This window comes from Rana temporaria, chromosome 12 (genome assembly GCF_905171775.1).
Source record: "Rana temporaria chromosome 12, aRanTem1.1, whole genome shotgun sequence".
Lineage (NCBI taxonomy): Eukaryota > Metazoa > Chordata > Amphibia > Anura > Ranidae > Rana > Rana temporaria.
Genome location: NC_053500.1, coordinates 3,314,282 through 3,327,993, shown reverse-complemented (window position 1 = coordinate 3,327,993; position 13,712 = coordinate 3,314,282). Strand labels below are relative to the sequence as shown.

At 53.5% G+C, this 13,712-nt stretch overlaps 1 protein-coding gene across 1 annotated transcript; it reads right to left on the bottom strand.

The window, feature by feature from the left end:
- Positions 1-2,593: 2,593 nt before the first annotated feature.
- LOC120919392 (protein SCO1 homolog, mitochondrial) lies at positions 2,594-13,392 on the bottom strand. The gene is made up of 7 exons (XM_040331545.1): positions 13,286-13,392; positions 10,637-10,747; positions 8,997-9,087; positions 7,747-7,944; positions 6,207-6,299; positions 4,201-4,316; positions 2,594-2,883 (listed from the first exon to the last, which is right to left on the bottom strand). The coding sequence occupies exons 1-7, from the start codon at positions 13,343-13,345 to the stop codon at positions 2,749-2,751; spliced, it is 804 nt and encodes a 267-aa protein (XP_040187479.1). The 5' UTR covers positions 13,346-13,392; the 3' UTR covers positions 2,594-2,748.
- Between the last annotated feature and the right edge of the window lie 320 nt (positions 13,393-13,712).

Here is a 13,712-nt window from a genome sequence, read left to right as displayed (position 1 = left end):
GCTCCTGAATTCAGAGCAGAGTTGTCACTCTCATGGGAGGAGAAGATGTTGCATGGGGCGTGGCAATCAGCCGATAGCCCCACCCACTGCTTTCTGGACTGACAGCGCTGCTTCTGTTGCTGAAACTCCTCCCACTGTGAGCTGCAGCGTCTGGGAGGGGGATCCTGTGAGATCCTGTAATGCCTCATTATGGCCACTAGATGGCGCCGACAATCACAGAAAATAGGCATTTAATTCCTAGGATGATCAGCTCCATCTAGTGGCCATAATGTATTATTTTCCTGGTTCACTCTATTCTTTATGAATGAATAACTTTTGATGTGGAGGAAGAAAAGAATAACCCAATAACATTTGATTTTTGCCCCAATGAATGTACTAATTAATTATTTCAGATCTTCCATCGTATGGAGACCCGTAACAAAGAAAGTCCAGCAGCTCGCGCGCCTCATCAATAATAACACACCGAATGCTCCTGACAGCCCATAAAATCCACCCCCTCCAGCAGAGGAAAGCCTTGTGTTGTGTGATGATAAAGGAATACAATGGAGTTGGTGAGTCTGCAGAAGAATGCGATTATTAATAATGACCCACATAGGAGGATTTATTCACTCGTCACAATGAAGACGATCGGCTCCCCTCCAGGAAATGTCACTTTATAGGAAATCCTTTTATTGGAATTCAAACTGAAGTTCATTTGTTCTCTGTGCACTAGGAACCGATACCCCTCCCCCTTATAGACTAGAGACCCATACACCCCCCCCCACAATAGACTAGAGACCGATACCCCTCCCCCCACCATAGACTAGGGACCGATACACCCCCCCACCACAGACTAGGGACCGATACACCCCCCCCTATAGACCGATACTCCCCCCCCCCCCCATAGACTAGAGACCGATACACCCCCCCCACCACAGACTAGGGACCGATACACCCCCCCCCCTATAGACCGATACTTCCCCCCCCCCCCCATAGACTAGAGACCGATACACCCCCCCCCCATAGACTAGAGACCGATACACCCCCCCCCATAGACTAGGGACCGATACTCCCCCCCCCCCATAGACCTATACCCCTCCCCCCCATAGACTAGGGACCGATACCCCTCCCCCCATAGACTAGGGACCGATACTCCCCCCCCCCCCATAGACCTATACCCCTCCCCCACCATGGACTAGAGACCGATACACCCCCCGATAGACTAGGGACTGATACACCCCCCCACCATAGACCGATACACACACCCCCCCCCCCCCCCATAGACTAGGGACCAATACACCTCCCCCACCATAGACTATAGACCGATACACCCCTCCCCCCCATAGACTAGGGACCGATACACCGCCACCCCCCCCCCCCATAGACTAGGGACCCTATACACCCCCCCACCATAGACTAGGGACCCTATACACCCCCCCACCATAGACTAGGGACCCTATACACCCCCCCACCATAGACTAGGGACCCTATACACCCCCCCACCATAGACTAGGGACCCTATACCCCCCCCCACCATAGACTAGGGACCCTATACACCCCCCCACCATAGACTAGGGACCCTATACACCCCCCCACCATAGACTAGGGACCGATAGACCCCCCACCATAAACTGGGTCACACCAGAGATACCCCCACCATAGACTAATGCACCGTGTCACACCCCCACCATGGACTAGGGAGCGATACACCCCCACACCATAGACTCATGTCACACCAATGATACCCCCACTATAGACTAAGGCCTAGGTCACACCAGAGATACCCCCACCATGGAGTAAAGATCACATGACACGGGACATGCAGACCATAATGTGGAAGTATCTTTGGCTATGATTGAGGAAAGTCCTGTGTTTTCAGGCAGCGATCTGATTGGACATCCCCCAATATTTGATACACTTTTCTTCCGGAGACATTTGCCGGCGGGGCTCCTGGGTAACCCCTACGCCGTATAAAAAAAAGAAGAAATTGCTGATTTTATCCCAATGGAAAAGGCCGACATCTCCGATCAGATCTCTGCCTTGCAAACCAAGAAGCGAAAGCTAAAACATTCCCCATGGTGCCCCAGGAGAGATCAGCCTGTTCATCTCCGGTGCCGGCCCAGCTCCTCTCCAGCAAAGCAATCAATTATTCCAGGAGCCCGGCCCACAGAGATCCCTTTACAGGAGGAAAATCATTTTCCATCTCTGTGTTCCTGTAATAATTGATTGGCTTCCAATCCTCCTATTGAGCGGCTCAAAGGGGGAAATACTATACAGGGGGGAAGGTCTGAGGCTGAAGGGGCGCTTTTACTTTTTCTTCTTCCAAATGCTGCAGAAAGGGTTCAAATTCCCCGTGCCGGCAGCACACAGGAGAGTCAGACTGCGGCTCTCCCATAACAAAGCAGAGGCCGGGCTCTCCAGCGGGCCGCCGCGCCCCCCCCCCCCTGCCCCCCAAACAATACACCAATCAACGGGGCTGCTTAGGGAGCAAGTGGTGCCGATTGGTGGGCTCAGGTAGTATCCACCTATCATATATATATATATATATCTCTCAATTAATATACAAAGAGTACAAGTCCAGCACAAGGTACACAGAAGATAAGACACCTGCAGGTAAATGCGACACCACGCTGAAAAAAAATCAATGCTCTATTTATTATAGATAAATCATAATTTATACTTCAGTTTGCAACAGAAAATAATTTGTATAAAAAAAAAAAAGAAGAAGAACGTAAACAAAGATGACTCTCCCCTCCCCCAAGCACTGCATTAAAGCTTCTGCTGGAATTTGGCCATGTGCAGTGCGATGGATCCGGCGATGTCGCGGTTGTTCTTGTTCTGTCCATAATAATCCACAAAGGAACCGTCCGGGGCAAGAAGATACATCACAATGGTGTGGTCAACCTGGGGGGGCATAAAACACGGGGTTATGGTTGGGGGTAGAGATCACATGTACAAAGCACCCCCGCAGCCGCCATGGGGACAGACACCACCCCCCCCCCCCCGCAGCCGCCATGGGGACAGATACCACCTCCCCCACCGCAGCCGCCATGGGGACAGACACCACCCCCCCCCCCCCCCGCAGCCGCCATGGGGACAGATACCACCTCCCCCACCGCAGCCGCCATGGGGACAGACACCACCCCCCCCCCCCGCAGCCGCCATGGGGACAGACACCACCCCCCCCCCCCCGCAGCCGCCATGGGGACAGACATGACCACCCCCCCCCCCTGGCAGCCGCCATGGGGACAGACATGACCACCCCCCCCCCCCTGGCAGCCGCCATGGGGACAGACATGACGACCACCCCCCCCCCCCCCCGGCAGCCGCCATGGGGACAGACATGACCACCCCCCCCCCGGCAGCCGCCATGGGGACAGACATGACCCCCCCCCGGCAGCCGCCATGGGGACAGACATGACCACCCCCCCCCCCCGGCAGCCGCCATGGGGACAGACATGACCACCCCCCCCCCCCGGCAGCCGCCATGGGGACAGACATGACCACCCCCCCCCCGGCAGCCGCCATGGGGACAGACATGACCACCCCCCCCCCCCCGGCAGCCGCCATGGGGACAGACATGACCACCCCCCCCGGCAGCCGCCATGGGGACAGACATGACCACCCCCCCCCCCCCCCCGGCAGCCGCCATGGGGACAGACATGACCCCCCCCCCCCGGCAGCCGCCATGGGGACAGACATGACCACCCCCCCCCCCCCCCGGCAGCCGCCATGGGGACAGGACAGACATGACCACCCCCCCCCCCCCGGCAGCCGCCATGGGGACAGACATGACCACCCCCCCCCCCGCAGCCGCCATAGGGACAGACACCAGCACCCCCCCCCCCCCCGCAGCCGCCATGGGGACAGACACCACCTCCCCGCAGCCACCATGGGGACAGACACCCACCCCCACCACCCCCCCGCCATGGGGACAGACATGACCACCCCCCCCCCGCAGCCGCCATGGGGACAGACACCACCTCCCCGCAGCCACCAAGGGGACAGACACCCACCCCCACCACCCCCCCGCCATGGGGACAGACACCCACCACCCCCCCGCCATGGGGACAGACACCAGCACCCCCCCCCCCGCAGCCGCCATGGGGACAGACACCACCTCCCCCCCCCCCCCCCACCATGGGGACAGGCGGCACCACCCCCCGCCATGCCAACCATGCTGCAGTCATCAGTGGGATAGGAATTAATCTTCACACTCACTATGTAATCGCTGTCCTCGTCTTTGGGCCCCGGGCTGAAGTACACTCTGTACGCCTTCGCCACCTGCGAAATCTGCTCCGGCGTCCCCGTAAGACCGATCAGTTTGGGGGAAAATTCTGAAGAGGCAACAGAAAATTTTAAACAAAAAAATGGAGTAGCGCTAAAAAAATAATAATTGAAGGCCTTCAAATGACAGAAGGCTGTGTGAAAATATCAATCAAGATTGTGTAGTACATATAAATAAAAACAAATAATCAATAGTCCAAGTGAAAAACAGATTAGGAGCGTGACGCCCCAAGCAATAGAGTGAAGTCTGGCTCCAATGTGGAAAAAAGCAACTTGCTGACCCTTACCACAGAAAATTTTAAAAGAGATGAAAACAAGTTCCCGACAGCCACCTTACTGGGTTTTTAGCGAAAGATGGCGGTGGGCGGAGCCATTGCTGATGCCGGCGCTAGCCAAGCTTGCCATGAACACAGCTCTGGCTCAGTACACACGGCACTTCGAAGTGACCCTTTCCTAGGTCCATGCAGGGAAAGGGAAAGGTTCACACTCCCTCCTTGCTGGAGAGGAAGCTGTACCAGAGGACCTGCAGTGCAAGGATCCCCCTGCTTCTAGTCTCATGGAATTTGGTGAGGTCACTTTTGTGCTGCTTATTGTTTTCCTTGCTGGAGAGGAAGCTGTACCTGGAGGACCTGCATGGAAAGATCTCCTTGCTTTCAAGCCCGACGATCTTTGGAGATTAGGTAGGGTCACTATTGTGCTGCTCACTTTTCCTTGTTGCAGAGGAGGCTGTACCCGAGGACCTGCACTGACAGAATCTCCCTGCTTCCAAACCTGGCACTCTCCAGAGATTTGGAATGAGATTCAGTAACGTCACTACTGTGCTACTCATTGCTGGAGAGGAAGCTGTACCTGAGGACCTGTAGTGCAGACATCTCCTTACCTCCAAGCCTGGTAATCTCCAGAGATCAGGCAGAGTCACTCTTGTGCTGCTCACTTTTCCTTGCAGCAGATGAAGCTGTACCTGAGGACCTGCAGTGCAAGGATCTCCCCACTTTCCAAGTCTGGTAGTCTCAGGAGATTTGGTGATGTCACTACTGTTCTCTTTACCGGAGAGGAAGCTGTACCTGAGGACCTCTAGTGCAGAGATCTCCTTGCTTTCAAGCCGGATGATCTCTAGAGATTAGGCAGGGTTCACTATTGTGATGCTCACTGTTCTCCTTGCTGGAGAGGAAGCTGTACCTGAGGACCTGCAGTGCAAAAAACTCCCTGCTTCTGAAGTCTGGCAATCTCTGGAGATTTGGAATGAGATTCAGCAACGCAACTTCTGTGCTGCTCACTGTTCTCTTTGCCGGAGAGAAAGCTGTACCTGAGGACCTGCAGTGCAAGGATCTCCCCGCTTTCCAAGTCTGGTAGTCTCAGGAGATTTGATGTCACTACTGTTCTCTTTACCGGAGAGGAAGCTGTACCTGAGGACCTGTAGTGCAGAGATCTCCTTGCTTTCAAGCCGGATGATCTCTGCAGATTAGGCAGGGTTCACTATTGTGCTGCTCACTGTTCTCCTTGCTGGAGAGGAAGCTGTACCTGAGGACCTGCAGTGCAAAGAACTCCCTGCTTCTAAGCCTGGCAATCTCCGGCGATTTGGAATGAGATTCAGCAACGTCACTTCTGTGCTGCTCACCGTTCTCTTTGCCGGAGAGGAAGCTGTACCTGAGGACCTGCAGTGCAAGGATCTCCCTGCTTCTAAGCCTGGCAATCTCCAGAGATTTGGAATGAGGGCCTGCAGTGCAATAATCTCTTGGTTTCTTCTTCACTCATTCTGTGGAACACTCAGTGCTCAATGTTTTCCTTGCTGGAGGCTCTGACATGAGGAAGCAAAGCCCTGCCTCTACCAAGATGGCCACTTCCACACAGTCCCCAGCTCTGCAAGCTATAAGCAGTGTCTCTCTCTCTCGCCCTCCTCCACCCCCCTACACATAACAATGACTGGAAGAAGTTGTTACCTTTAATATATTTGGCTACTGCCTCTGGGTTATCCCTGTCGGGATCAATAGAGATAAATAGAGGAGTGAGATTGGGAACGCCCTTCATGGCATCTGGAAGAGAGAAATCAACACTTTATAAAGCCGGACACCCGAGCATCGTTACCCTGAGCTACCCCCGTTCCATCAACCAATCCCAAACCCGATCAGAGCGGAAACCCAGGCGAAACCGATCAGCTCTACACAGAGAGGAGGAAGATTACAACCCCAGTCAGGCTTTTTCCTGCATCCGTGTCCCCACTGGAGACATTTCACTTCACTTCCTGTCCCAGTGATAGAACAGGAAGTGTAGGGAAAACGTCTACAGCTTATGTACTCCCCTTCCATACCCACCTGTACACTTCACTGGAAAATGAGACTCCTCTACCTTCCACTGTACCCCTCAAATACCCCACCTACCTCCCCCATCCCATAACTACCTGTAAACTAGGGATGTCCCGATACCGATACTAGTATAGGGACCGATACCAAGCATTTCCAGAGTACTTGTACTGTCAGGTATCGGGTGGTGGGGGGAGTTACAAGTCTTCTCTGTTGTCTTCTCCCCCCCCCCCCCCCTGATGTCTTCTCCCCCATGCCGTCTTGTTCCCCCCATGATGTCTTCTCCACATCCATGCCGCTCCCCCCTCCGTGCCATCTTTCCCCCCAATCCATGCCGCTCCCACTCCGTGATGAGTTCTCCCCCTCTGTGCCGCTCCCCCCCCAATCTGTCAGGAAGGAGAGCGGAGGTAGGAGCCGCTAAACCCGGCTCCTACCTTTTCCGAATGGACAGAGTCAGTGATCACTGACTGTCCATTCACATAACTAAAACATCGTAACCTCCTGTGTTTACAATGCTTCAGTTTATGAATGGAGAGGAGCTTTTCTCCATTCATTTCAGCTGAGGCTGCTGAGAAAGGGACTGGGGAATCTGTGTCCTTCGTCCCTTTCTCTGTCCTAAAGGGGAGATGTCAGAGGTCTGTTAAGACCCCTGATATCTCACCAAAGACCCCCAACAGGGCTAATAAAAAAACACACACACACTCTGACAATCCACTACCCCCCCCCCCCCCCCCTTAAAAAAAAAAAAAAAAAAAAAACACTGTAAAAAAAAAAAAAAAAAAAAAAAAAAGAAGAAGAAGAAAAAAAAATACTGTCATATCACATTAAAAAAAAAAAGTATCGGTATTCGGCGAGTACTTGAAAAAAAGTATCGGTACTTGTACTCGGTCTCAAAAAAGTGGCATCGGGACAACCCTACTGTAAACCCTCCTGGTACCCCACCATTTCACTGTACCCCTCAACCCCCCTCTTCTGTACCTACCTGTACCCCCACGTACCTTCTCCACTTTTCACCCCACCCATTGTACTTCCCTGTACACTCCAGATACCCCACATACCATCTCCCTTACCACCCCCATCCCATGCCTTCTTATGCCGTCGTCCCCCCCCAGCAAAAACTCTAACCCAGACGCTGTTCAGCGTTATCACGGCAACAATTTAGACATCCGTCACATATTACCGATTTCATCCACCACCTCGATCATCTTCTCGATCTCCTCCGGACAGATGTCGGGACAATGGGTGAAGCCGAAGTACAGCAGGACCCACTGACCCAGGAAATGCTGGTCGGTCTTCGGTAAACCGGTGTGGTCGATTAACGAGAACGGTCCGCCCAGTAATGGCTTCCCCATAGACCTGGTCCTCTCCTTCTCCATCTCTGAAATGGGGAAATGAATACAGGAAGTTCATTCATACACAATATGAAAATTATAATATATATATATACACACACACACACACACAGTATTATACACACACACATACACTGCCAACACCTCCCACTTCCTGTACAAACCAGCCAACTAAAATTACCATATAGGCGGTTATTTCACCCCAGATAGGAGAGCGCCCCCTATCATCTACGGAAGGGCTCGACAAATCCTGGTCGCCATGGCGACTAGAAATAGTGTCCTGGCGACTTGGCTTGGAAGGGGGGGCAAAAAAATATATATATTTTTTTTTTGTGAGCTGGAGCCATCTGGTGGTGAGTCGTTGGTATTACAAGTTATTACCACCAGATGTGTGAGCTGGCGCCATTTGGTGGTGGCCGTTGGTATTACAAGTTAAGCATTACAAGTTAAACAGCAATTCTAATGTCATTTTTCACTATTTTCACTGCCATCTTCTTCCCTCTAATTAGAACCCCCAAACATTATATATATTTTTTATCCTAACACCCTAGAGAATAAAATGGCGATCATTGCAATACTTTCTGTCACGCCGTATTTGCGCAGCGGTCTTACAAGCGCACTTTTTTGGGAAAAAATTACACTTTTTTTAATTAAAAAAATAAGACGACAGTAAAGTTATCCCCATTTTTTTTTATATTATGAAAGATAATGTTACGCCGAGTAAATTGATACCCAACACGTCACGCTTCAAAATTACGTCCGCTCGTGGAATGGCGACAAACTTTTACCCTTTAAAATGTCCGTAGGCGACGTTTAAAAAAAATCTACAGGTTGCATGTTTTGAGTTACAGAGGAGGTCTAGGGCTAGAATTATTGCTCTCGCTCTACCAATCGCGGCGATACCTCACATGTGGTTTGAACACCGTTTACATATGCGGGCGCTGCTCACGAATGTGTTCGCTTCTGTGCGCGAGCTCGTCGGGACGGGTGCGTTTTCTGGCTCCTAACTTTTTTAGCTGGCTCCTAGATTCCAAGCAAATTTGTCAACCCTGCTCTACGGATGGAGAACAGAACTTACTCTCTTCTTTCTCTTTCTTCAAATACTTCATCCCCACCAACACCACTCCACCCAGAGCCACCGTGATCGCCAGAGACTTCCAGGTGACCGGCTACTGGCACAGAAAGAAAAGGGAAATATCACAAAGAGCAAAACAAGTCACCTGAAAAAACTCTGAGCAGCAAAACCACAATGTGTGAGAAGATTACATACTGGAACACATGATGAGGCGGGGGGGGGGGGGGGGGAGAGAGGACAGAACAGGCAGGATCATGCCAGTGGGGGGTTGTTGTTACAAAAGGCGGGATCGCAGCGGGGGGGGCTTGACAGTTGAGTGTGTGGCAAAAGCGGGGTGGGTGGCGAGTGCGGCGGGGGTTTGGGAGGACATGCAGGAGCACAGCGGCATGGGGGTGTGAGACAACAGGCGGGATCGCAGCGGCGTGGGGTATTGGATGACGACGGGCGGGATCGCGGAGGCGGGGTTTAGGACGATGACATGTGGGATCGCGGAGGCGGGGTTTAGGACGATGACAGGCGGGATTGTAACGGCGAGGGAGGGGGGGGGGGGGGGGGGGGTTGTACGGCAGGCTTGATCGCTGGGGTGGGGTTTAGGACGACGACAGGTGGGATCGCGGCGGCGTGGGGTATTGGATGACGACAGGCGGGATCGTGGCCGCGGGGTTTAGGACGATGACAGGTGGGATTGTAGGGGGGGCGGGGGTATAACGACGGCAGGCTTGATCGCGGGGTGGGATTTAGGATGACAACAGGTGGGATTGTAGGGGGGGCGGGGGTAGAACGACGGCAGGCTTGATCGCGGGGGTGGGATTTAGGATGACGACAGGTGGGATCGCGGCGGCAGAGTTTAGGACGATGACAGACGGGATTGTAGCGGCGTTTTTTTTTTTAGAACGACGGCAGGCTTTATCCGGGGGGTGGGGTTTAGGACGACGGCAGGCGGGATTGTAGCGGGGGGGCGGGGGAAGAACGACGGCAGGCTTGATCGCGGGAGTGGGGTTTAGGATGACGACAGGTGGGATCGCGGCGGCAGAGTTTAGGACGATGACAGACGGGATTGTAGCGGCGTTTTTTTTTTTAGAACGACGGCAGGCTTTATCCGGGGGGTGGGGTTTAGGACGACGGCAGGCGGGATTGTAGCGGGGGGGCGGGGGAAGAACGACGGCAGGCTTGATCGCGGGAGTGGGGTTTAGTACGATGACAGGTGGGATTGTGGCGGGGGGGGGGCTAGAACAACGGCAGGCTTGATCGCGGGGGGTGGGGTTTAGGACGACAGGTGGGATTGTAGAGAGGGGGGTGGAGTTTAGGACGACGGCAGGTGGGATTGTAGCGGGGGGGGGGGGGGGGGGGGAAGAACGACGGCAGGCTTTATCGCGGGGGGGGGGGGGTGGGTTAGGACGACAACAGGTGGGACGGTAGTGGCTGGGGGGGGTTAGGACGACGGCAGGTGGGACGGTAGCGGCGGGGGAGGGGGGGGGGGGGATTGGATTGGTTTAGGGGGACAGTAGTGGCGGGGGGGGGGGGGTTTAGGATGGCAGGTGGGACGGTAGCGGCGGGGGAGGACGACAGACAGACATGGATACATTTGTTGCATTCAGGGAACAGACAGAACATCGCAGTGTGAAATGTACAGACAGACTTACCCCGAATTTGAACTGATCCCCCCCATGTCTAGGCGGGGGAGGGGGGAGAGTGCTCAGCAGGCGGGGGCTCCCGGTGGGTTTCGGACAGGTTTTCAGGTGATTGGTGGAGATCTGAAAAGACGAGACAATCCGGTCATCAGTAACATATTCACTACAAAACACACAGTTAGGTAGAGGGTTCTTTACTGTAAGAGCGGCAAGGATGTGGAATTCCCTTCCACAGGCGGTGGTCTCATTGGGGGAGGGGCATCGATGGTGTAAAGAAACGATTGGATAATCACCTGACCGACCCCAACATACAGAGATATACAATAGAATCACACACAGAGGGGGGACTTGTGTCTTTTTTCTTACTATGTAACCATATAGGTGACATCACTGCTTAAACTAGATCTCCTGTTTTGAATGGGGTGGGGGGAGGGGCTTATTGTTGTCTGTGGTCCCTCCCCCATTCCACGAGGGGGGGGTCACTGGGACAATTTAAAAAAAAAATCCAGAATGTGACCGCTGTCCCCAGAACAGGAAGTCGGAGGAAGGTGTCCCCACTTGTTGTTTCCCCCAGGTTGTGCCTCACTTCCTGTGTTGGTGACAATTAGTGGGGGGAGGAACCGCCCATAACACGGACAGAGACAACAAACCCCTCAGACTCCGCCCATAATGAAAACAAAGCGCAGTGCCGGGACTCGGCTGCACTCCGCCGTGCGTGTCGGGAGAAGAGCGAGTACAGCGCGTCGTTCTTCCTCGGGGGGAGATGTAGGTCGGTACATTGAAGGGAACAGAAATGTATTTATTTAGAGCTCTCATCCTCCAACAGGGGAGGTGGTAAGGTAGGTATCTGGTCCTCTTACCCTCCATCAGGGGGTACAGGTAGGTAGGTACAGTGGAAGAGGTGGGGTAACTCACCCTCCAACAGGGGGTGGGGGGCAAGTACAGTCGGGGAGGGGTACGGTACTATGGGGCAGGTAGGTGCTATGGGGGTAAGTAGAGTGGAGGAGGAAGGAAGGTACTATGGAGGAAGGAAGGTACAGAAGTTGTAGGTACTATGGGGAAGGAATGTACAGTAGAGGAGGTAGGTACTATGGGGCAGGTAGGTAATATGGGGGTGGGAAGGTACAGTAGAGGTAGGTACTATGGGGGAAGGAAGGTATCATAGAGGAGGTAGGTACTATGGGGGCAGGAAGGTATCGTAGAGGAGGTAGGTACTATAGGAGCAGGAAGGTACAGTAGAGGAGGTAGGTACTATGGAGGTAGGAAGGTACAGTAGAGGTGGTAGGTACAGTAGAGGTGGGTACTATGGGGGAAAGGAAGGTACATTGGAGGAGGTAGGTACTACGGGGGTAGGAAGGTATAGAGGAGGTAGGACTTATGGGGAAAGGAAGGTACATTGGAGGAGGTAGGTACTACGGGGGTAGGAAGGTATAGAGGAGGTAGGACTTATGGGGAAAGGAAGGTACATTGGAGGAGGTAGGTATAGTAGAGGAGGTAGGTACTATGGGGGTAGGAAGGTATAGAGGAGGTAGGACTTATGGGGGAATTAAGGTACATTGGAGGAGGTAGGTATAGTAGAGGAGGTAGGTACTATGGGGGTAGGAAGGTACAGTAGAGGAGGTAGGTACTATGGGGGTAGGAATGTATAGTAGAGGTAGGTACTATGGGGGTAGGAAGGTACAGTGGAGGTAGGTACTTTGGGGGTAGGAATGTATAGTAGAGGAGGTAGGTACTATGGGGGTAGGAAGGTACAGTGGAGGTAGGTACTATGGGGGTAGGAATGTATAGTAGAGGAGGTAGGTACTATGGGGGTAGGAATGTATAGTAGAGGAGGTAGGTACTATGGGGGTAGGAAGGTACACTAGAGGAGGCAGGTATTTTGGGGGTAGGAAGGTTCAGTAGAGGAGGTAGGTACATTAGAGGATGTAAGTACTATGGGGGCGGGTAGGAAGGAAAAGCGAGGAGGGTATTTGTGTCTCACCCCCCCAGCAGGGTACAAATAAGTAGGTGCTAGAAGGTATAGGTAGTTACCATGGAGGGTATTTGAGGTTTCTTACCCTCCAGCAGGAAAAATATTGGGGGGGAGGTAGGTACATTGGGGGGGGGGGGGGGGGGTAGGTACATTGGGGGGAGGTCTCACCCTGCAGAAGAGGCTACAGTGGGGTAGGTAGGTATGTGGGACCTCATCCAATCTAGCAGGGTACAGGTAGGTATGCGGGGTAGTTAGGCATGTACAGGGAAAGAGGTATTTGGGGTCTCTAACCCTGAAGCAGAGGGCACTGTGGGGTAGGTAGGTATTATAAGGGGTAGGTGGTGGGTATATGCAGGTCCTGCGAGGGTATGTCAGTACAGCGGAGGAGGTAGGTGTACTATGGGGGGGGGGGGGGGTAGGTGCGTATTTGAGGGGTTTTGACCCCCAGCAGGGTACAGACAAGTAGGTTCTATAGTGGGAAGGTAGGTACCATGGAGGGTATTTGAAGTCTCTTCACCTACAGCAATAAATATATTGGGTGAGGGGGAAGAGGTAGGTACATGGGGGGGTCTCACCCTCCAGCAGGGGGTACTGTTGTGGGTATGGGGGGGTCTCACCCTCTAGCAGAACACAGGGCGGTAGGTACTATGGGGGTATGTAGGCGCAGTAAAGGAGGTAGGTGGTCTCACCCTCCAGCAGCACACAGCGCCTCCCCGGACTCGGAGCAGAACTGACAGCCGGGCCGCCATCTTCACTTTGCCCTCCAAAGCCGCACATGGATGGCACTTCCGGTGTAACGGCTTCTTCCTCCCTCCGCCGGAAACAACGACCCCGGCACTATAGTTCCGCCCCTCCTCCTTCAATGTGATCAGCAGAGAGGAGACTTCCCCACACACAGCTGATTGCAGCATTCCCCCTTCCCTGAGCCCAGCTCCTCTCAGTACTGCTGACTACACGTGACCTCCAGACATTCCTTGGCAGCTGAGCTTGCACTTCTTTGCTTTATTGTTCAAAGACTCCCTTCCCCATGGCAGCGATACTCACTCCTGATTGGTGAGGATCTCCTCACTCCAATCATATGTCTGTCCATTATGAGGGGTTCCCACCATCCCTGTG

Excerpts from the sequence above, each read along its gene's own strand:
- LOC120919392 (XM_040331545.1), bottom strand. The coding sequence starts at position 13,345 with ATGGCGGCCCGGCTGTCAGTTCTGCTCCGAGTCCGGGGAGGCGCTGTG. Across the intron at positions 7,945-8,996 it reads GAAGAAAGAGAAAGAAGAGA|AGATGGAGAAGGAGAGGACC; the intron begins GTAAGTTCTGTT and ends TCCCCATTTCAG. Across the intron at positions 4,317-6,206 it reads AGTAGCCAAATATATTAAAG|AATTTTCCCCCAAACTGATC; the intron begins GTAACAACTTCT and ends TTGCCTCTTCAG.